The sequence below is a fragment of the Arvicanthis niloticus genome, chromosome 14 (assembly GCF_011762505.2).
Source record: "Arvicanthis niloticus isolate mArvNil1 chromosome 14, mArvNil1.pat.X, whole genome shotgun sequence".
Taxonomy (NCBI): Eukaryota; Metazoa; Chordata; class Mammalia; order Rodentia; family Muridae; genus Arvicanthis; species Arvicanthis niloticus.
In genome coordinates, this window is record NC_047671.1 from 28,718,971 (window position 1) to 28,743,272 (window position 24,302).

At 39.4% G+C, this 24,302-nt stretch overlaps 1 protein-coding gene across 11 annotated transcripts in view; it reads left to right on the top strand.

Moving 5' to 3' along the window:
* Nucleotides 1-24,302, top strand: part of LOC143434297 (uncharacterized) — a 118,191-nt gene that overhangs the window by 13,562 nt on the left and 80,327 nt on the right. For 2 of the 11 annotated variants that reach the window (XM_076912613.1, XM_076912612.1), the window contains exons 2-3: nucleotides 9,097-9,236; nucleotides 16,944-17,026. The exons of 1 other annotated variant lie outside the window; for it this stretch is intronic. In XM_076912613.1, coding sequence (XP_076768728.1) covers nucleotides 9,097-9,236; nucleotides 16,944-17,026 — 223 coding nt within the window. Of the gene's footprint in view, nucleotides 1-9,096; nucleotides 15,615-16,943; nucleotides 17,027-19,118; nucleotides 19,237-24,302 lie in introns of all 11 variants that reach the window. 8 more of the 11 variants (XR_013103691.1, XR_013103690.1, XR_013103686.1 and 5 more) reach the window with 8 other exon arrangements.

Below are 24,302 nucleotides of genomic sequence, written 5' to 3' on the forward strand. Positions count from 1 at the left end.
AATTTTGCTGCATACAGGAAACCCACCTCAGTGACAAAGACAAACACTACCTCAGAGTTAAAGGCTGGAAAACAACTTTTCAAGCAAATGGTTCTAAGAAACAAGCTGGAGTAGCCATTCTAATATTGAATAAAATTGGCTTTCAACCAGAAGTTATTAAAAAAGACAAGGAAGGGCACTTCATACTCCTCAAAAGAAAAATCAACCAAGATGAAATCTCAATTCTGAACATCTATGCTCCAAATGCAAGGGCACCTACATTCATAAAAGCAAGTTTACTAAAGCTCAAAGCACACATTGCACCTCACACAATAATAGTGGGAGACTTCAACACCCCACTCTCAGCAATCGACAGATCATGGAACAGAAACTAAACAGAGACACAGTAAAACTAAGCAAAGTTATGAACCAAATGGATTTAACTGATATCTATGGAAAATTCAAAACCAAAAGAATATACCTTTTTCTCAGCACCTCATGGTACCATCTCCAAAACTGAGGATCTAATTGGTCACAAAAAAGGCCTCAACAGATACAAAAAAAAAATTGAAATAATCCCATGCATCCTATCATGAACTAAGGCTGGTGGAAATTGGAAAAAAAATTGAAAAGCTCACATACACATGGAAACTGAACAACGCTCTACTCAATGATGACTTGGTCAGGGAAGAAATAAAGAAAAAATTAAAGACTTTTTAGAGTTTAGTGAAAATGAAGATACATCATACCAAAACTTATGGGACACAATGAAAGCAGTGCTAAGAGGAAAACTCATAGCTCTAAGTGCCTACAAAAAGAAACTGGAGAGAGCATACACTAGTAACTTGACAGTACACCTGAAAGCTCTAGAACAAAAAGAAGCAAATACACCAAAGAGAAGTAGATGGCAGGAAATAATCAAACTCAGGGCTGAAAGCAACCAAGTAGAAATAAAAAGAACAATATAAAGAATTAATAAAACCAGGAGCTGGTTCTTTGAGAAAATCAACAAGATAGATTAAACCCTTAGCAAAACTAACGAGTGGGTACAGAGACAGTATCCAAATTAACAAAATTAGTACTACAAAGGGAGACATAACAACAGAAACTGAGAAAACTCAAAAAATCATCAGATCCTACTACAAAAGTCTATACTCAACAAAACTGGAGAATCTAGATGAAATGGACAACTTTTTAGACATATACCCAGTACCAAAGTTAAATCAGGATCAGATAAACCATCTAAACCGTCCCATAACCCCTAAAGAAATAGCAGCAGTCATTAAAAGTCTCCTCCCCATAAAAAAAGCCTAGGACCAGATGGTTTTAGTGTAGAATTCTATCAGCCTTTCCAAGAAGACCTAATTCCAATTCTCTATAAACTATTCCACAAAATCGAAACAGAAGGAACACTACCCATTTGGTTCTATGAAGCCACAATTATGCTCATACCTAAACCACATAAAGACCCAACAAAGAAAGAGAACTTTAGACCAATCTCCTTTATGAATATTGATGCAAAAATACTCAATAAAATTCTTGTGAACCAAATCCAAGAACACATCAAAACAATCATTCATCATGATCAAGTAGGCTTTATCCCAGGAATGCAGGGATGGTTCAATATACAGAAATCCATCAATGTAATCTACTATATAAACAAACTCAAAGAAAAAAACCACATGATCATCTCACTAGATGGTGAGAAAGCATTTGACAAAATTCAACACCCCTTCATAGTAAAAGTCTTGGAAAGATTAGGAATTCAAGGCCCATACTTAAAAAATAGTAAAAGCAATATACCGCAAACCAGTAGCCAACATCAAACTGAATGGAGAGAAACTTGAAGCAATCCCATTAAAATCAGGGACAAGAAAAGGCTGCCCACTCTCTCCCTACTTATTCAATATAGTACTGGAAGTCCTAGCCAGAGCAATTTAGACAACAAAAGGAAGTCAAGGGGATATAAATTGGAAAGAAAGAAGTCAAAATATCAATATTTGCATATGATATGGTAGTATATATAAGTGACCCCAAACTTCCACCAGAGAACTCTTAAACCTGATTTAAAAAACAAAAAACACAGCAAAGTGGCTGGATACAAAATTACCTCAAACAAATCAGTAGCCTTCCTCTACTCAAAGGATAAAGAAGCTGAGAAAAAAATTAGGGAAATGACACCCTTTACAATAGTCACAAATATTACAAAATACTTTGGTGTGAATCTAACCAAGCAAGTAACAGATCTGTATGACAAGATCTTCAAGTCCCTGAAGAAATTGAATAAGATCTCAGAAGACGAAAAGATCTCCCATGCTCATGGATTGGCAGGATTAATATAGTAAAAATGGCCATCTTTCCAAAAGCAATCTCAGATTCAATGCGATCCCTATCAAAATTCCAACTCAATTCTTCGTAGAGTTAGAAAGAACAATTTGCAAATTCATTTGGAATAAGGAAAAACCCAGTATAGAGAAAACTATTCTCAACAATAAAAGAACTTCTGGGGGAATCACCATCCCTGATTTCAAGCTGTACTACAAAGCAATAGTGATAAAAACTGCATGGTATTGGTACAGAGTCAGGCAAGAAGATCAATGGAATGTAATAGAAAACCCAGACATGAACCCACATACCTAGCGTCACTTGATCTTTGACAAAGTAGCTAAAACCATCCAGTGGAAAAAAGACAACATTTTCAACAAATGTTGCTGGTTCAAATGGAGGTGAGCATGTAGAAGAATGCAAACCGATCCATTCCTATCTCCTTGAACAAAGCTCAAGTCCAAGTGGATCCAGGACCTTCACATAAAACCAAATACATTGAACCTAATAGAAGAGAATGAGGGGAAGAGCCTTGAACACATGGGCACAAAGGAAAAAGTTCCTGAACAGAACACCAATGGCTTATGTTTTAAGATCAAGAATTGACAAATGGAACCTCATAAAATTGCAAAGCTTCTGTAAGTCAAAGGACACTGTCAATAGGACAAAATGGCATGGAACAGATTGGGAAAAGATCTTTATCAATTCTACATGTGATAGAGGGCTAATATCTAATATATACAAAGAACACAAGAAATTATACTCCAGACAATCTAATAACCTTATTAAAAACAGGGTACAGAGCTCAGCAAAGAATTTTAAACTGAGGAATATCAAATGTCCAAGAAGCACCTTAAGAAATGCTCAACATCCTTAGTCATTAGGGAAATGCAAATCAAAAAACCCCTGAGATTCCACCTTACACCAGTCAGAATGGCTAAGATCAAAAACTCAGGTGACAGCAGATGCTGACGAGGATGTAGAGAAAGAGGAACACTCCTCTATTGTTGGTGGGATTGTAAGCTGGTACAAAGCAGCAGTTTTTTGGCAGCAATTTTCTGGCAGTTCCTCAGAAAATTGAACATAGTACTACCTGAGGATCCAGCTATACCACTCCTAGGCAAATACCAAAATGATGCCCCAACCTATAACAAGGACACATACTCCACAATGTTCACAGAAGCCATATTTATAACAGCCAGAAGCTAGAAAGAACCCAGATGTACTTCAACAGAGGAATGGATACAGAAAATGTGGTATATTTATACAATGGAGTACTACTCAGCTATTAAAAATAATGAATTCATGAAATTCTTAGGCAAATGGATGGAACTAGAAAATATTCTGAGTGAGGTAATCCTATCACAAAAGAACACACATGATAAGTGTCAGGATAAGATTACTGATAAGTGGCCACGTGGCTCAGTATAAAAAGTGAACATTCTTCTCCGTAAGTACAAAGTTTGCCAGCCTTTTCCCTTCTAGTGCCCACCACAGTCACCTAGTAACAACATGGTGAGAGACATTTGATTCAGGCTGGACAAAGAATTCAAAGGCTGCACACTTAGAACTTCAGTGGTTCTCAACCCGTGGGTCACAACCCCTTTCGGGATGGTCTCATGACCCTTTCACCTGGGTCATCTGAGACCATTGGAAAATACAGATGTTTATATTACAATTCATAGCAATAGAAAAACTATAGTTATGAAGTAGCAACAAAAACAATTTTATGGTTGGGAGTCACTACAACCAGAGGAATTTTATTCTAGTGTCATAACATTAGGATGATTGAGGAACACTGATTTAGAGCATCAGCAAAAGGATAATTTGGATCAAGGCAGATTCTCTGAGAAATTGGAATGAGAAACTAAGAGGGACAGGGATGATGGGGTGATGGAGGCTGCTCACAATGCCCTGAGATAGAGCAATCAAAGATCAGGTGTGAAATCACAAGCAAGTTAACAAGGCAGCAGTAAGGGTGTAGTTGCTCAGTGTGCCATGCCAGGCTGGGTTGAGACATGGGTTCTCAATGGCAGTAGCTCTACTCACTCTGAAAAAAAGACTTTTTTTTTATTCATCACTTCTATCACATGTAAAATGGCTGATGATATACTAGCTTTCAGTATGGTCTTGAGGAATTGAGGCAGTGCGGCAGTGTGGTGATTTTTTTTTGTAAAGATTTATTTAGTTTTTATTTATATGAGTACACTGTAGTTGTCTTCAGACACACCAGAAGAGGACATCAGACCCCCATTACAGATGGTTGTGAGCCACCATGTTGTTGCTGGGGATTGAACTCAGGACCTCTGGTAGAGCAGTCAGTGCCCTTATCCACCGAGCCATCTCTCCAAGCCCCAGTGTGGTGGTTTGAATAGGAATGGTCCCATAGACTCTTGAGTTTCAATGCTTAGCCCATAGGGAGTGAAACTATTTGGAGGCGTGGCCTTGTTGGAGTAGGTGTGGCCTTGGTGGAGGAAGTGCATCACTGTGAGGCAGGCTTTGAGATATCCTGTGTCCAAGCTATGTCCAGTGTGGAAAGCAATCTCCTTCTTCTGCCTGCAGATCAAGATGTGGAGTTCTCAGCTCCTCCAGCATCATGTCTGCCTGCATGTCACCATGCCTCCCATCGTGATGACAATGTACTAAACCTCTGAAACCATAAGCCAGCCCCAGTGAAATGGTTTGCTTTATAAAAGGTTGCTGAGGTCATGGTGTCTCTTCACAGCAAAGAAACCCTAACTAAGGCAGTCAGTTCACGTTAAACAACGAATCAATCCCTGGTGTGTGCTTTAGTGCATATCAGATGTTAGCTATTGTTTGAACTCACTCGACTCAAGTGTGCTGGTGCTGTCTCTGCTCTTTCCCCAGCTGCATCTGCTATGCCTTTCCGTTAATCACATCACTTTACAGTTTAAATATGTCAGAATACTCCTGAGTAGGGCATTCGCATACGGTCACTACACGGTATAGAGGGAAACAGTTTATCACTGAGCATTGACCTCTGACCCCAAAACCATCTCTGCCATCTATAAACACTAAGCCAATGAACCCAAAGCAACAGATGTTCATTTTGGGTGTTGTGAGATTTTTATTATTTATTTATTTACTTACATATTTTCTTCTTTAGAGTTTTCTCTACAAACATTTCAAACTGATTTTAGGGTTTGTAGAGTGTTATTAGTCATTGCATCCACGTTTTTTTTTTTTTTTTTTCCTTTTAGGGAGCAATCCTTATTTTTGAGGGTCAAGACTGGTATGTTCAATTAGCTACCTCAAATGCCAAATGCTCACAGTGTGCTTCCTCCAATCCAGCTTGGGATTGAATTCTGGCAAATATTTACAAAGTAGCAGCTGTTTGAGAAGTAATGATATCAGATTTATTTTAGTTGACACAAGGAGTAAATAAGAAGTAAGTTACATGAATAACAATTTAAAAGGTGTGGGATTTAAAGACTACAAATGGGGCTTGACAGATGAATTTCCAAAACAATTGAATTAGATTAATAACCAGGGTGATTCTGTTTGCCGCCTTAAGTGTCAGAAAAGCCTGTTATAATTACTTAAGTTATTTCAATGGGATTAATTTAAAAATCAAAGCATACTAATAACTGGATGATTCATTAGTGGCTGAAGAAAATAGGACATCGGAAGAATGGCACATTCCTCATGTGGGTTGGACTAGGTCATGTGGTTACATGCACTTATGCAGTGAGAAAGGGAGGCTGATGCTTCTAATTGCTATGTGGATATCAAAATCTACTATGCTCAATGAAACTATAAATGAATTGAAATTATTTGCAAAGACTAGTAATGCCAAAACAGATGAAAACAGTGTTTTTTCTATCCCAAGGAAAGTTGACTTTCAAATATAATCGTTTAATTAGATTTTTTTGAGACGTTTTTCAATATGCAGCTCTGGTTTGCCTAAAACTCACTATGTACTGCAGGCCAGCTTCTGCCTCCCAAGTACTGTAATTAGAATTTTTAATAATTTGCATTTTTATTTATATGAATTGTTTTTTAGGTGGCCACACAACTACTGCCCAATAAAGTCACATTTCCCTGTCTGGTTGAACTTTCTTTTCCTCTGAAACATCCCTGTGGTTATGAGGGCTAGTCAGGGTCTATCCCTTGGAACCTATAGGGTCAGATCATTGCTTCTTTACATCTCTGTGAAAGCACGTGGTTTATTTTCTCCAAAGGAAAATGGAAGAAGTGATGTGCAACTTATGATAAAGCAGTTATGGGTATCACTCCCTTTCCATCTTCTGGAAAAGCCAAGAAAAAAATTGCAAGGTTGAGCTGCAAAAGGAAGCCACTGCACCTATCGGAGTCTAGTCTATGAGTTGTTGAGATAGCAGATTTACTTATCACTCTAGCATGATCTACTGTTATTTGAATAATATGCAGGCTCGCTATTCCATTGCCAGGGAAAATGGAATTTCCTGTTTGGGAAGTAAGTTATCTCTTGACACTTATTTTATTTTTAACCTCCTCGCTCTCCATTGATTTTGACAATTTACTCAGGGTGCTGTATTTCAAGGAAATAAATAAATAAAGTGACAGGCATAAACTCTAACTCATCAAAACCATTTTTTTTCAATATAAATCCAACTTTGCTTTAAGAAAACACTATATATCTATGCAAATATACATTCTAAAAGTTGAAGAATATATAACAAATTATCCATAGTTCTATTATCTCAATGGATGATGACAGAGCGTATATAGTATTTCTTCTTATTAAAATATTTAAGGAATTCCATTTAACAAATTAGTGTTACAATTAGAAAATAAATAACAAATGTCACAAGAAAAATATTTAAAACATAAATTTTTTCCCCAAAGAAGATGTGAAATTGGGAAGAAAGCACATGCAAAGTGTTTAAGATCATTAGGTATTAGGAAAATGCAGTTAAGAAAACATGAAATTACATTGCTACAAAACTGTTACAATGAATAAAATACAAGATTGACAGTACCAAGTCTTAACTTTGCAAAAGAAATAGAGTTACCATGCATTGTTGTTTGGAATCCAAAATGGTGTAGCTCTGGAAAAGTTTCAGTTTTCAAAAACAACAAGGCTCAGTAGCAAACCCATGATATGACTTAATATTCTCACTTCTAGATATTCATTCTAGACCTGGACACAAATGTTTATAGTGACTCTATTCAAAATGTTCATACCTGAGTATTACTATCATGGATGTCCATGGGTGAACAGATAAGTCATGGTGTATTCACTGTGAGATTCTTCTCAGCAGCATGAAGGAATGATCTGGTGGCAGCTTCAGTAACCAGAGCAATCAAGGGGAAAAAGTGAGTTAAAGAGACCAGCCTCAGGAACTGACCACACTGTGTGATTCCATTCATATACTAGTCTTGGAAAGATAGTCAATAGTGACAAGAGAGTGAGAGGTATCGATTGGGAAAGAGGGACTGCAAAGGGATAGCACGAGAAGGTGTTTTCAAGCAATGAGACTATTCAGTATCCTGACTGTAGTGGTAGTTATACAGATCTACATTCAAGTTAAAACAGATACATTTGGATTCCAAAAATTTTACTTTCATTGCATGTTATTAAAAAATTAAACAAAACCAGAAATAAAATAATGAATGAGCATTCTTTGAGCAACAATTGTTTTTCTAACATATACTTTACAGTCTAGTCTAGTTCTCTCTGGGTCCCACTTTGTTCTTTGAAAAGTTGCAATTGAGTGTACCATTTATCATTGACTTCTTATCAGCAACAGGACTCACTTCCCAGATCGATAATTGTACTTAGAATAACAGTATGTACTGCCTCCATCATTTATCACAGGCACTTATCAGGGAATGGTTTGCATTGTTGTCTCTCTTTCTGGTGGTCATGTCTTGTTTCTCTAAGAACACTAGAAGCTGCACTTATTATTATGTGCAACACCATATTTGTCTGTATGACAGACGGTTTTATCTTTCATTCAAAATTTATTTTCAGATGAGGCAATAAAACCATATATATTTACAAGAGGTATCCAGAATCACATAAAAATAGGTGGCAGACACTTGTAATTTCATTCAGAAGGCTAAAGTAGAAATGATTGCAAGTTTGAGGCCAGCCTAGCCTACACAGTGAGAGCCATCTCAAAAAATCAAGGTCTTTCCAGGAGCTATCATAATGGTGGGTTATAGACTGTCTCCACATGGAATGGTGGATGAGAAGAGTCATGACCATAAAGAATTGGCTGGCTATTCCAAAGAGAGTAATGCAGAGGAGCAGAGAAAAATCTCAGAGAGATCCAGGACAGCTCAAAGTGCATAGGAACAGAAGGGTGGCCCAGATTAAGGAAATCAGCAGCCCTAAGCTCCAGGAATGATGTTCAAGCAGCATCTGGGAACCAAAGACCTCATGCAAAATGCAAGCAAGCAGGAGGCCTTGTGGGAAGAGGCAAGCAGTACTGATCATGAAGTCCTTGCAAGCTACAAATCCAACTGCAATTTCAGTGAAACAATCTCTCTCCCAGAACAACAGGTCAGCAGCTGAGAGGAGGTTCATTTTATCAGTACCCATTGCTCAGAGGGAGATGGCTTCGTGCCACTTTGAGAAAGAATCTATTGTTGAAACCCAGATGCCCCAGAGTCCTGATAATAAGGAACAATCTCACGGCCTGAAGTTTGAAATAAAGCTTTCCTAGACCTTGTGTGGGAGAAAGTTGCAGGAGTAGGTTGTGTGGGCCAGGTGTTAACAAGCCAAGTTCTGACTGGAGGAGTTATTACTACTATGTTTTCTGTCTCCACTCCCCATTCACTTAGGACACAACCAAGGCTAGTTGTGGGTCATGGCAGATTATACAGACTTGGAGTGCTTGGGAGAACCTGCCTGGCTTACAGACTGAGAAGCAACATGTGACCAGTGCAGGCTGGAGGTATGCAAAGGATGGAGGTTATGGAAGGTAAGACAGCTAGGACACCTGTCTTAACATACACTCCCTAACCTCAGGAAGACAGGAGTAGACATACTCAATGACACCCCTTCCTCACGACATCTTTGCAGATTCCAGTTTCTGAGGACATTGTGAGAAGCTGCTCCAGCACTTCATCTTTGATGGTTTTGCTGGGTTATCCTCATTATATTTTCACCTTTAGTTGTTTTGAGCATTAGTTCGACTTTATTTTGTATTTACAAAGAAGATATATATGTTGCTTTTTTATTCTCAGATTTCCTTTATACATTTTTATACATACCTGACCTGCAACCACACTTTAGGGCTATAGTAACAAAACAGTGTGATGCTGGTACAAAGCCAGGCACATAGAGAAGTGGCTGTTTTCCAATGTGTGGTTTTTATACTGTTGTACAGTTATTTAATCTTTGACAACAGTATAAAACCATAACTTGGAAAACAGCCTCTTCAGAAAAAGGGAACTATACAAGCATTTCTTATTCTACACAAAGATAAGTTAAAGATGCATTCAAGACCTTAGTGGAAGACTCAAAACTAATGGGAGAAAACAGGGAAACCAGTTGAAGTTAGAGGCATGGGTAAAGGCTTTCTGAGTTGGACACCAGTAGCACAGGAAATAATGTGAAGAATTCACAAATAGAGCTTCACAGAAATTAAAAGATTCTACACTACAAGGAAAATACCAGCAGAGTGAAGAGATAGCTCTCAGATTAAGAGAGGACCTTTGTCAATAGTGATTTGATATCTAGGATCTATTATAAACTCTCAAGTTTAAACAGCTAAAATCCAAATCATTCTGTCAATAAATGGACTAATGAACTGAATATACACATCAAAGAAGAAATATAGTTAATCAATTTTCAAAGAGTGTTCAAAATCTTTATTCACCAAGAAAATGCAAATTAAAACTGTTTTTAGACCATCTCACTCAAGTCAAAGTGGCTATCATCAAGAAAACAAATGTTGACTAATGCTGGTGGGGACTCTTAAGCATATATATATATATATATATATATATATCTCACAAATACACATATATGTGTGTGTGCATGTGTGTACACATACATATAGATTAATATATAAATTATATGTATAACACACATATATACACACATACATAAATATATACACACATATATATATCAATGATATATATGTATATGTATATTTATATTTGATATGATATATATGTGTGTGTATACACACATATATGGATGATTGGTATATAAACTCATAAAGTCACTATAAAAATAAGAGTGGCATTTCCTCATAAAGGATTCTTAGGGGATTGTGTTAATCTTTTTTCTTATTTTTGGTTGACCCTCCCTAACCTCCATTTAAGGATAGTTATAACTGACTAAAATTTAAAGTCTCAAGAAAATGCATTAATAAATGGAGATCTTTGGTGGGCAAGGAAGTGCTCCTTATCTGGAATGTAGCTGGTCCTACTCGAGGGGGAGACTGAGTCACAGGGACATGACTGTTTCTAGGAAGAAGAGAGGACAGAGGAGCAGCAGAGAAAGCTTCCAGGAGAAAACATCAAGCATGAACATGCCAATAATGAGTATCTAGATCTTTCTCCTAAGGCGCTGAGTACAACATGGACAGTGAAGAGGAGAAGTGTATCCCTTGAACTAGAGATAGAAAGGTGTGCCTCAGGTTTCCAGATAAAAGCTAGTGATGAGAACTTTCTTTTCCAGCAGTTGACAAGCATTGACAAAATTTTACAGCATCACTCTCTGTTAGGAGCCACGGTGAGCGTGACAGCATTCGCCATTACAAGATGGCGCGGGCATCCTGTGCTCCCACAAGTAAACAACTAACTGCGCAGGTGCAAAAGGCAAAAGTGCACCAAAGTCACTGCCCATCCCGGGGCATAATATGGGTAATGAGTGAACAGCCAATCAGAAGTGAACACACCACTCTAGGGTACATATAACAGTGCCTTTCCCGGGCTTGGCGTCTTTCCACTTCTGCTGATACAAGAATAAAGCCTCGTTGTAGTAACTACCCGAACACTGCCTCACATGTCTCTTTCGAGGGCAAAGGGGACTCGAAAAGGGGCGCGGAACAATCTGGTGCTGAAACCCGGGAATTTCAAGGCGCCACGGAGACCCCCCCCCCGAGATTCGGGGTGGGTTAAAAGACTACAGGATCGAGGTACATCTCTGAGAGGTATGTTTGGGGTGGAAGCCTTGGTTGCAATTTTCACTCATTGCTGCCGCTGCACTAGTTGGCCTCTTGTTTGCGTTGCTTTCGCTTTTAGCTTATTTGTGTTGTGAGGATCCAGCTCGCAGCACAGCTATTAGGGCAAGTCAAGAGGTTTCAGGAGAGGTCCATTCCAGGGTATCATAAACAGAACATGTTAGCTGGCATCAGGCCAAGGAGCCTGGGGAAAAAGATCAGGCCAAGGAGCCTGGGGAAAAAGATCAGGCCAAGGAGCCTGGGAAAAAGATAAGGCCAGAGCGCCTGGAAAGGAGAAGCAGGCAAAAAAGCCTGGGCAACAGAGACAGGCCAAGGAGCCTGGTCAAAGAAAAGAGTACTCAAAAGGAACAGGGGCCACTGCAGGGCCTGTTAAGGTTAAGGACCCTTCAGCGGCTGGTGAAGAGAGAGTGGAGTTCAGGGGGACCCCCCTGTACCCCATTAAGGAGCCTGCCTCCATAGACCGTGGCAGCTCCGAGGAGGAGAGCCTAGAGGAGGAGGCAGCCGCCTGTGCAAAGGATAGCCGTTCTGGGATAAGACTAAGAAAGACGTTGAGCCCCTCGGCCCCTCCCTTGCCTCCGGCCTATGCCCCTGGCAGCGTCTCTAATTCATTTCTCAGCCCAGGAGATCGGAGACAGCTACAGCTTGCATTTCCGGTCTTTGAAGTGGCAGAAGGAGCATGTGTTCATGCCCCAGTAGAATATAGGCAGGTCAAAGAATTAGCTGAGGCAGTACGTGCATATGGAATTGGGGCTAATTTTACCATATCCCAAATAGAGAGATTAAGTACAGCTGCTATGACGCCAGGAGACTGGCAGGACACAGTGAAGGCGGTACTTAACAATATGGGCCAATACCTAGAGTGGAAGGCCTTGTGGCACAAGGCACTGCAAGCACAAGCCAGGATTAATGCAAACACTGAGGGACAGCAATTATGGACTTTTGACATGCTGGCTGGAGTTGGCATACACTCGAACGACCAGGCCGCTCACCCTTGGCAGGTATACGCACAAATATCGACAGCTGCTGTTAAGGCCCGGAAGTCTCTCCCCAGGCTAGAAGGCAGTAACCTTTATTTGTCCAAGATAATTCAGACATCTAATGAGTCCTTCTCTGATTTTGTGGCCCACATGACTGAGGCAGCTGGCAGAATCTTTGGTGAACCAGAGCAGGCAATGCCATTGATAGAACAAATGATCTTTGAAAATGCCACAGCTGAATGCCGTGCAGCCATTGCTCCTCGGAGAGCCAAGGGATTACAAGACTGGTTAAGAATCTGTCACGGCTTGGGAGGTCCCCTCACTAATGCAAGACTTGCGGCAGCAAATTTAGAGATGGCTGCTGTCCTTCTCCAAGGTCAGGGACGCGATAGACCCCTGCCATGGCCGGGGAGGGGAGCTGTCTGTGTTTTTTCACAGGGTGAAGACAATCCAATTTGGGTCCCCACGCGGCTGGTGTAGATCGTGAAGAATGAAGCTAGATTGCAAGATAACGGCTCTGATTCTCCTGATGCTGATGTTTGATTTGGGGATAAGTATACCACTATGGGCCATAGTTAGATCTTGGCCTGTTCCCATTCGAGTACATTCAAATTCTGCAGTGCTGCCGTTGTTTACAGCTACTGAGTGTTACATGGATGCCCTGTGCTCTCGGCGCACCTACCAGCAGCCTGAGTTATATAATGCTACAAGTTTTCCATTAAACTTTACACTTTGTTTTGTGGCAGCAAGCAAGGGTAATAAGACAAGTAAGCTGCATACACCTTGTATGATTCTTAAGAAAGCTACTCTTGCTAATTGGGTGGATCCTGTGACTTACAGTAAGGTAGAGACAAGAGTGCTAGGGGCTGTCTTGAATCAGATTAGTTCAAGACAGATGGAAGGATCGGGAAATATCAGTCTGAATTAATCAGCACCTATAAACATTACCACCACCATGATTAGAAGTAATGTTACTATAATTAAGAGGTCCAATTGACATACCAATAATGCCACTTTACAACAGATGATACCATGGTGCTATCCAGATTTGTCCTTTCCAGTGGTGTTTTCACCTTGCCAGTCTAAGATTAAACCCAAAAAACAAATTGCCAGAGGATTTAATTTATCCCCTCCTCTCGATTTGGCTATAATGAATAATACAGGTAAGAGCACTGGCATAGAAAATATTTGGCCCTTTTATCATTGGGTGTTGAGTAATGAGGCTGGAGCTAGTGCCAGTGTATCTGCCTTTGCCTTGTTGAATGGTATATTTCATGAAGTACAAAATGTTTCAGCTACATGATCTAATATCTCTAGCCATTTGAATAACATTAAAATTAATAAGGTGTTTAGGGATGCATCTGCACAACCGGTGTCGGTGTGTGTGGACCCCCCATTTTTCTTTATGTTATCCAACTTTCAAAATAATTCTGATATCTTAGATTGTAAGAATGTTACATGCTTTTAGCACAATGCTGGAATGGATCACTAGACCTAGCCTTGGTTGTGCACGTGCCTACCTTTGTGCCCATTCCAGTAGAAGCTGATCCTGAAACTTTCCCTATTACATCATTAATAAGACATAAAAGAGACTTTGGCATTACTGCGGCTATTATCACTGCTATTACCATCTCTGCAGCTGCAGCTGTAACAGCCGGCATAGCCTTGGCTAATCAAATTACAGCAGCTACTGTTGTTAATCAAATTTCAGAAAAGACTTCGGAGGCTTTGACCACTCTACAGAAAGTGGATGCACACTTGGCATCAGACATTCTGTTGGTCAATCAGAGAGTTGATTTGCTCCAAGCCCATGTGGAGCAGCTCACAGATGTGGTTCAAATGAGCTGCGTGTCAGCAACCCCACATCTATGTATTACACCTCTGAGATTTGTGAATGATACATTTATTCAAAGCCATAATCTTTCTGCTTATTTACAAGGGAATTGGACTAGGGAGCTGGACCAGATGCAGCAGCAATTGCAGATCCTGATCTTGAGCCTTGATGGAACATGAGTGGACCCTGTTACCCCTGGCGATTTTACTTCTTGGCTTACCTCTGCCTTTTCTTTCTTTCTTAAAGGGTGGGGATAGGCCTGTTTGGTGCAGCCCTATGTTGTGGATTAGTGTTCATGTTATGGTTGGTCTGCAAGCTCAGAGTCCAACAAAAATGTGACAAGGTCGCTATCGCCCAAGCACTCGTAGCCTTGGAGCAAGGATCTTCCCCTGAAATTTGGCTATCTATGCTAAGAAAGTATCTGATGACTGAGACCCTCAGTCGATGCACCCCAAGGGTTCAGCCCATTGCACTGGGTCGATGAGAGGTCTAAGTCTAGCCAGCCCTTGCCTGAATAACTGTGGTACCTGAATATTTAGAGGTGTTTGCGAGTGGGTACTCGACAGGGAATGTTCCACGAGTGTGGATAGATTTCCCAAAAGTATGCCTGATTGCACAAAGGTTTGATGCCAAAAACCTCCTCTCCTGGTGGTGCCCCAGGGTGGAGGCTCCCTTTTCTAGTCAAAAGGCATCGAGATGGGTATGGGAAGTATTACTCATTGCACGGCGACAAGAGAAGAAACCCATTACAATATCTCATTTTGCACAGGGGATCAGGCCTCTGCTTTCCCTCACTGAGTTGGTGCCGCGCTTGATAGGCAAAAGGCTGTTCCATCTTAATAAAATTGATAGGGGGAGATGTTAGGAGCCGCGGTGAGCGTGACAGCATTTGCCATTACAAGATGGCGCGGGCATCCTGTGCTCCCACAAGTAAACAACTAACTGCGCAGGTGCAAAAGGCAAAAGCACACCAAAGTCACTGCCCATCCCGGGGCGTAATATGGGTAATGAGTGAACAGCCAATCAGAAGTGAACACACCACTCTAGGGTACATATAGCAGTGCCTTTCCCGGGTTTGGCGTCTTTCCGCTTCTGCTGATACAAGAATAAAGCCTCGTTGTAGTAACTACCCGAACACTGCCTCACGTGTCTCTTTCGAGGGCGAAGAGGACTCGAAAAGGGGCGCGGAACAACTCTCTTACAGATACATAGGTGAATGAAGGTGTGAAGAATTAACCAGAAATGATCACTGTTCCTATCATTATCCAAGCACTGCAGAGTCCCAGAATAAACCTACAGGCTCCTAGTGACCCAGAGATCCAAGGAATTGATGTGCAGAGAGTTTCATAGGTTTGTAGGGGAATCAGGATTCTTTCACCAAAGGTAGGGCCAGAAAGTTTCCACAAATACAGATGAAAGAGCATTATGCTGGTCTTGGTATTGGTTTTTTAATTGTAAAATGATTCAAATACTTATTCGAAAGTCAAAATTCACTCATGGAATGGAGGAACTGTAAGCATTTAATTTAGCCTGCTTGCACAATTCACATCTGTCTGTCTGTCTGTCTGTCTGTCTGTCTCTGACACACACACACACACACACACACACACACACACACACACACACAAACAAACACTCAACCACCCAGAGGAATAAGCAATTAAGGAGAGAGTTAGCTACCAAGGCCCAATTTCAGAATTAAAATCTGGAACTATTGAAATTAAACACAAGGTAAACATGTGTAATAAATGTAAAAATGCTAACAACAGTCTCATCACTTAGGGGTTGAGACCTAGCAAGTGTGAAAAAGAGTAAAACCACCACAGATGAAAATCATTATAACAAACCTAGAAACTAAAGGGGCTTCTATTTCTCGTGACCATGAAGAATACATCTCATGGAGAAATGAACCACTACTTTGTGACTTATATATAGAAGGAAGAATATACCTTGGGGATTTACCTGGAAAGATCCTTAAAACCCATTATAACCAGAGTCATTGAAAAGATTATCCTAGTTATTAACCAAAATACAGATTTTGGGGCTTCAGCAGCCCAATAACAGTTTCTGGTAGATTTTAGTATAGTGTATGCTATTGCATGTTTTTGTAATCAGCCAACATTTGAAGACACATGTTTAGACAATGTGTTCAGTGTACAGCTGATGAATAAGTCTTGGTATCATGTGGGGATTCATAGACAATAGCTCTGGTGGGTAAAGCTAGTCATACAATGTCTAATAATACTTCTTATTTGCCATGCTAGATCCCTCAGATTCTGGTGTCTAGTAATAGTGGTCACAGCTTGAGAATGACTGGTTAAATACTCATTTTACAGGCTATCATTGGTAACTTAAACTCAAGGCTAGTTTCTCTAGTGCATTTTTGCTGGCATCCTGCCATTACCATTATAGAATTATGACAACATGGATAAAATAATTATTTCAGTGCTTTTTTTCATTATCTTTCATCCATCTGGAATCATAAGCTGGGATGTTCCTGGAGTGTCAGCTTAATGTTCCTCACAATATATGCCATGTGTGAGTGTGTCATTAAAGTATTGCTGTCATTTATAAACTTATGTGTTTAAACTCAGCTTTTTAATGTACCTACTAATAGTGTGCAGTGTTAAACATCTGCTAATATAAGTAAGATAACTTTCCCTGTGTTTGGGCTTTCAGTTACACAAGAGGGAGAATCTTTTCTAAGAAAACGACCATGGATAATTCAGTGGAGTGGGCAGGAAACTCTCCATCTGCTTCAGGTAAAAACCACTTTGTGGGAGGAGAGTGAGTAATAGAGTTGCTTGACTCCACTTAGAGAATATTTTATTTATTTTAAAAATTGACATAAATTAAGAATTAGATTGAGACCTACTGGGCAAATGTGACAGAATGACTGCTTTCTTTTTTACTTTAAAATTTTAACCCTAGTATAAAACAAAAAAGGCTCTATAATTGTTCTGAAGGCTTTCTTTTTCCCCATTTTCCCACATATGAGCGATAACAACCTGAACAGAGAGGATGCTCTGTGCCTTCTCAACTTCCTGTATTTGGAAGGACAAGGAAGGTCTTGGCTGCCAGACTTCAGAACTGAGAAATTGCTGACTTCTGCTGTTTCTAGAAGGAAGGCTGGCTGATAATCCCCCACCTCCACTAACATCGCAAACTCAGCAGATGTGATACATGGACAAATCAATTTGCTTGCTGGGTCAGACAGCCATTTAAAAATGAGAGTCCAGAATTTTATACAGTTTCCCAATGTCACACAGCAAGGCTTGCTCATGGAAGGAAAGAAAAATAAAGACTTCTGATGGCTACAATTCTTATTATCTCATCTCTATTTAGTTGTTGGACTGCACAGCTTTAAATTCTCCCTTTTTTTCCTGAAAAGTCTACCAAAATGTGGAATGATATTGAAGTAAAAATATCCATCTGTGCTTCTTTTTAAAATGTAATTAGATGTTAAATTGTTTTTCTCTATTCTTTCTAAAAGGCAATATAATTTGTATTTATGTGAATTCAAACAGGGTGTTCTCACATTACAAGTTTCAGTGATGTATGGAACTTGTTTTCAGCCCTGATGTTTAAGCTTTAGTAGAAACTTATATGGACAGATAAAAGGTGTTCTTAGTAGGGATGGATTCAGTCCTAAACATCACAAGTTCTTTATTGGCATGACTATCTCCAAACCGCCAGGAACAGAATGCGCTTGCCTGTCTGCTTGTCTGGATTCTGGGCTTGCACACCCACACATGCATGCTTAGCTGTGTACTTCATATGTCCACATTCATCTCCCAGGAGCTTCTTAATTTTGAACACAACCATAATATTTATACCATATCCCATCTGTCCTCTCAATGTCTTTCCAGCTTGAGTGCCTTCACCAGTCTCTCCACTGCCTGTACTAAACATATAAGGAATCTGCTCATTCTTTTATAAAGTATGTCCCATCAATCTCCAGAATTTACTCTTACTTCATCTAAGCCACCACTGTCTGTTGCTTTAGCTGATGTAGAGTCTCCATGTGGCTCTTTTTCTGGTACAGTATTTATTGTTCACAACTGTGGGAATATTTTAAAGGGTTGGGCCATGCCTACTACTTACTGCTGAAAATTAACTTTCATAGTTTGTGTCACTGAACTGAAAACAACACTGAATCTACTTTCTATCATCTGTAAGACATATATGCAGTACCCTCCGCACCCCTCTGCTCCCTAGCCTCTCTGCCCTTTGCTCAGTATGTATTTGCCATCTTTTTTTCCGATGTTTCATAGAAAAATCAAGGCATTTGAAGTCGTAGCCTTTCCACTCACTTTATATTGGATATATTTGCTCTGCATTCTTTAAACCCAGTATTCATGGTTGTGGCTGTGGAATCTTGTCCTTAGGGTTTAATAGTAACCAGAAAATGGTAAAAGAGGATGTATCTACTTTCTATTGCTGCTATAACAAGAAAGTACATAGTCTTCTAGGTCATAAAACCACAGGTTATAGTTGTGGATGTTGGGAAATTATTTACTGGCTAAAATGAAGGTGTCAGAAAAACTTCCCTGCTTTCTAGAATATTTAGGAGATAATAACTTCTCCTTCTCCTTCCATCTTCAATGGTTACATGAACTGAATGTCTCAGAGTAAATCACTCAACTTCCCTTGTCACAAGTCCTCTTTGTCCAAAGACAGCTGCTCCCCTCTTTCAAGGATCTCATTGAAAGGTCACCAACTTAACCATATGTGTGAAGTTCTTTTTACCATGTACTATAACATATTCATAAGATTGGAGTTTAGGACTTGGGAGTATCTGGGGATCATTATATAGTCTATCACAGAGAGTTGTGTTTTCTTCTGTCCCTACAGCTTGAGAACAACCGGAGGAGTGAGTTTGGTCTTAAAAATGAAAATCCAGTCTGCATTACTCCAGCTTTGAAATAAAGCCGGTTGAAGCCTGAGCAAAGTTTAGTGATTCAGCTGAGCAGTTCAGTAGCCATTGCTCAACTTCATACTTAATAGAGTAGTTATGGGCATGTGCACCTCTGCAGTGCAATTTTCTCAGGGAATATTTCACCCTTCTTGTTGACACTTTGTGAAATGTCATTTTATTCAGATTGTTTTTCCTCTTGTCCTGTGTTCAAAGAAGTTATCAAATTTATTGTTTGGCCACCGCATATATTTTTAAATATACTGGGGCATATATATATCTATGTGTGACTGGACCTGTGAATCAGCAGCCAGAATGGCAGGAATGAGTGATACAAATAACCAAGCCACCACAGAGACAAATCAAATTTCTTGTGCTGACATCTGGGACATAGAAGGCAGTGATAGCCCATAGTTTACAGACAGTACAAGATGATGAGAAGATTGGCCACAGTTCTGCAAAGTAATTTCTGAGTTTCCAGAATATTCCATGTTGATTTTCTTTTGGTGTATAAAGCCCAGTAATTGTGTGATTGTTTGTTGAAGTGTCACTGCCATTGGGATGAAATACTGCAGGGGAGTGAGGTTTCATTCTTTGCTAGAGCCATGCTTCTACAAAATACTGCTTCTACAAAATTCTTTCTCCCACCACGCCTCAGTTCTTCATTATTTAATGAATGTAAGTGCAGAAAGTATAACTCATCCCAGACATCAACATCTTACTTCTTGATCTTTCTACAGAAATATAAAGTCATGAGTTGAAAATGACACTGCAGGGACCCTTCATTTGTCTTTTTGATGAAAAATCCTTTCCTGCTCTATTACTCTCTGTTTTATTCTCTCGATACAGGATCTCTCATGGAACCTGGAGCTATCTGTTTGTTTCCTTGGCTAGGTACATGGTTGGGGACCCCCAGTGATTATATCTTTTCTGCCCATCTTATTGTTTAAGACCATGTATAAATATTGTTAAAGAAGCCTGCATCTCTCGTACCCATGCAGGTAGAATCAATAGTTGTCAAATGCCAGCTTAGACATCGCAGACTTAATAGAGAACAGCCAAGGGTGGCATCCACAGTTGGGGTCAGTGCTAATAGCAGCTGACAGGAGTCAGCACTAGCAGAGCTGACAGGGTTGGTTCATATGGCAAACAATGGGGCCTGCCGATGGCAGCCAGTGACTAGAGAAAAGAAAGAGGGAGGAAAGTCACACACACACACACACACACACACACACACACACACACACACACACACAGACAGACACACACACACAGACAGACACACACACACAGACACACACACACACAGACACACACACACAGACACACACACACACACACACACAGACACACACACACAGACACACACACACAGACACACACACACACACACAGACACACACACACAGACACACACACACACACACACAGACACACACACACACAGACACACACACAGACACACACACACAGATACACACACACAGACACACAGAAACACACACAGACACACACACACAGACACACACACACACAGACACACACACACAGACACACAGACACACAGACACACAGAAACACACACAGACACACAGAAACACACACAGACACACACAAAGACACACACACACACACAGACACACACACACACAGACACACACACACACAGACACACAGAAACACACACAGACACACACACAGACACACACACACACAGATACACACACACAGACACACAGAAACACACAGACACACACACACAGACACACACACACACACAGATACACACACACAGACACACAGAAACACACACAGACACACACACACACACACACACACACACACACACACTGAGTGGATGAAGTAAAGCAAGTTACAACAAGCAGGCTCCAATAACTTTATTTTTCCCTTAGCCATTTTATACACCCTAAGAGAAAGGTTACTTTGTAAGAAGAACATTACCTCATAGCCACTAGTTACAAATTTTCTAAAAACAATCACCACAAAAACATATTCTTCAAAACACAGATTAAAGTCATCACACAAAGGGGAATTGAAACAGGATTATTGATTACATATTCTTCTTTTAGGACTTATACATAACCATAACCATACATTCCTCATCTATCTTTCTCTCCACAAGTTTATTGTAACCACAAAGCAATACTTTTCATGCCATAGATTAACAAAGTTTAAGAAATCCAAGTCTACAGAAGCAAGTTTTCCCCTATACTTAGCTGATGACAATTTGTATTTACTAAGAAACAGGTTATCTATCTTATGTCTTATTTTTGACGTCTTGGTCAGCTAAACTGGCTAATCATCTATTCTCTGTTCTTACATTCACAATGAAATTACCTACTTTTTGTTCATGACCTTCCTTTACATGGTGCACACTGAAACCTGTAGCCATTCCCCAACATCATAAGATCAAGAAATTCAGGTCCAACAGAGTGTGCTATCACCCAAGAGGTAATCACAGCAGGCTGTAGGCCGTGAGGGTCTTCTCATGACTTATCACACCAGGGCAGATATATAAGGAATACAGCAATAACAAACATGAGAATGCACATGAGTAGCAAGAAGCAATCCTGGGACGAAGCCCCTGGGTCTGAGCCTCTTCAGGGTACACCCATCACAGCTGTGCAAAGTGGTGGACTGTCTCCAGGAAGCCCAGTTGCCCACTGCAGCTTTTCCTGCATGGCATCTACCAAAGAGCATCACTTGTGTGCCCTGCCTTTGTTCGTGGCAGCTTTCCCTCATCACTGTTTGCTTATCATCCATTATTCCTCATATGGGGAAAGGATTATCAATGGAAAAGTTCTGTTCTATTCATATCGAGTCCTTTGTTAGGAGATCTATTTCCACTAATATAAACTGGCAACTAATTTTAATTTAAAGATAAAAAAATAAATTATGTGTATGTCTCTGTATGGATCTGTGCAGGTGGCCACAGAGGCCAGAGGTGTCAGCTCTTTCTGGATTTGGAGTTACAGTGGTTATGAACCACCCGAAGTGGGTGCTGGGTACAAAGCTTGTGTCACCTACAAGAATAGTATGCAGTCTTTACCACTGAGCCACCTCTCCAGCCTACAGCTGATAACTTTCTTTTGTGTATTAGTAGTAGCCAGAATCTTTTGCTAAATATAGAACCATAAAAAGAAAACAGAATCATTATAATAATTTCATATTGAAAATGATTTTTCTTACAATATATTTTGATCATGATTTCTCCTCCCCCATTTCCTCCCAGATCCTCCCTACCTTCTTAGTCATCCAACTCTATGCCTTCTTTCTATTTTGAAAATAGGCAAAAAAGCCAAATAAATTAGAATAAAACAAAGCGCGCGCACACACACACACACACACACACACACACACACACACACACACGAATATATATTAGTTTTTTAAAAGAAGCATCAACTATCATAGGTTTTCTTATGACCCCTGAAATGACCTTTAATGTTAGCTGTCTCTCCCTGGATTTTCTCTCTTAATCCTCCCTCTGTTTAAATCTCCTTTTCTGTTTACTTCTTCCATTCCAGCTTCATTTATATATATATATATATCTGTCAAGACTTGCTTTGTTTTCATATATGTGATCTATTTTGGAGAAAGTTCCAGAAAATTGTGAGAAGAAAGTATATTTCTTTTGTTTGGGTTAAATGTTCTATAGCTATCTTTTAGGTCCTTTTGATTTATGATGTTATTTAATTCAAGCATCTTTTTGTTTAATCCTTTTTTCCTGAATGACCTGTCTTTTGGTGCTAGTGAAGTAATAAACTCATCCACTTTCACTGTGTCAATATATGATTTTTAGCTGAAGCAGTGTGTGTTTTTTTAAATTTTCTTATGAAGTTGAATGTCCTCTTGTTTGATGCATAAATGTTTAAAATTATAATATTCCTATTTTTTGGTGAGTTTGTTGTATTCTTATCTATCACTTCTGATTAGTTTTGATTTGAAGTCTATTTTTGTCAGATATTAAAATGGCTACACTGGCCTGCTTCTTGGGTCCATTTTGCCACCATTTACCCTGAGTTGATGTCTATCCTTGAGGGTAAAGTGTGTTTCTTAGATGCAAGACAAAGATGGACCCTGTTTTCTAATCCAATCTCTTAGTCTATTTTTTTTATTGGTAAATTGAGACTATTGATGTTGAGAGTTAACAATGAGAAGTGTTGGTTCCTGTGATTTTGTTGTTATGGTGTAGGCCTCTTCCCATCCCCTTTGGATTGGCTGGTGTGGGATTATTTATTCTTTGTGTTTTCTTGGATGTGGTTAACTTTCTTAGGTTGAAGTTTTCTTCTAGGGCCTTGTGTTGGCTACTTCTGTAAATTGATACTTTCTAAATCTGGTTTTTCATGGAAAGTTTTTCTTTCTCTGGCTACTGTGATTAAATGTTTTACAATTGTGATGGGGGATATAGTATTCTCACCTGGCAACTCTGGTCTCTCAGCGTTTGTAGAACCTCTATCCAAGTACTTCTGGTTTTTGGAATAATCGTTAAGAAACCAGGTGTTATTCTTTTGGATCTGCCTTTATATGTATTTGGTCTTTTTCTCTTGCAGCTTCTGATATTCTTTCTTTGTACATTTAGTATTTTGGTTATTGTGAGTAATTTATTTTCCAGTTCTGTAATTTCTTTTCAAGCTTTGTCTATTTGGTGTTCTCTATGCTTTTTGTACTTTACTTGATAGAGGTCTCTCTTTGTTTAGGTTAGGGAAATTTTTTTTTTACATAGTTTTGTTGAAAACATTTTTAGTACTTTTGGTCTAGATTTCTTATTCTTCTATTTTTTTATTATTCATAGACTTGGTCTTTTCACAGTATCCCATGTTTCCTAGATATCTTATTTCTGGATTTTTAAAAATTTGACATTTTCTTTGATTGAGGTATCCATTTCTTCTCCCTTGTCTTAAGTTGGTTTTCTATGTTTTGTATTCTTTTAGTGAAGCTTATCTACAAGGTTTTTGTTCAACTTTCTAAATTTTACAATTACATATTTCTTACTTTACTTTAGTAATTCTATTTTTTTTGTTAAATTCTACTTTTATGTCGTGAATAGTTTTCATTATTTTATTTCTCTAATTTGTTTTCAAAGGCTTCATTAAGGAACT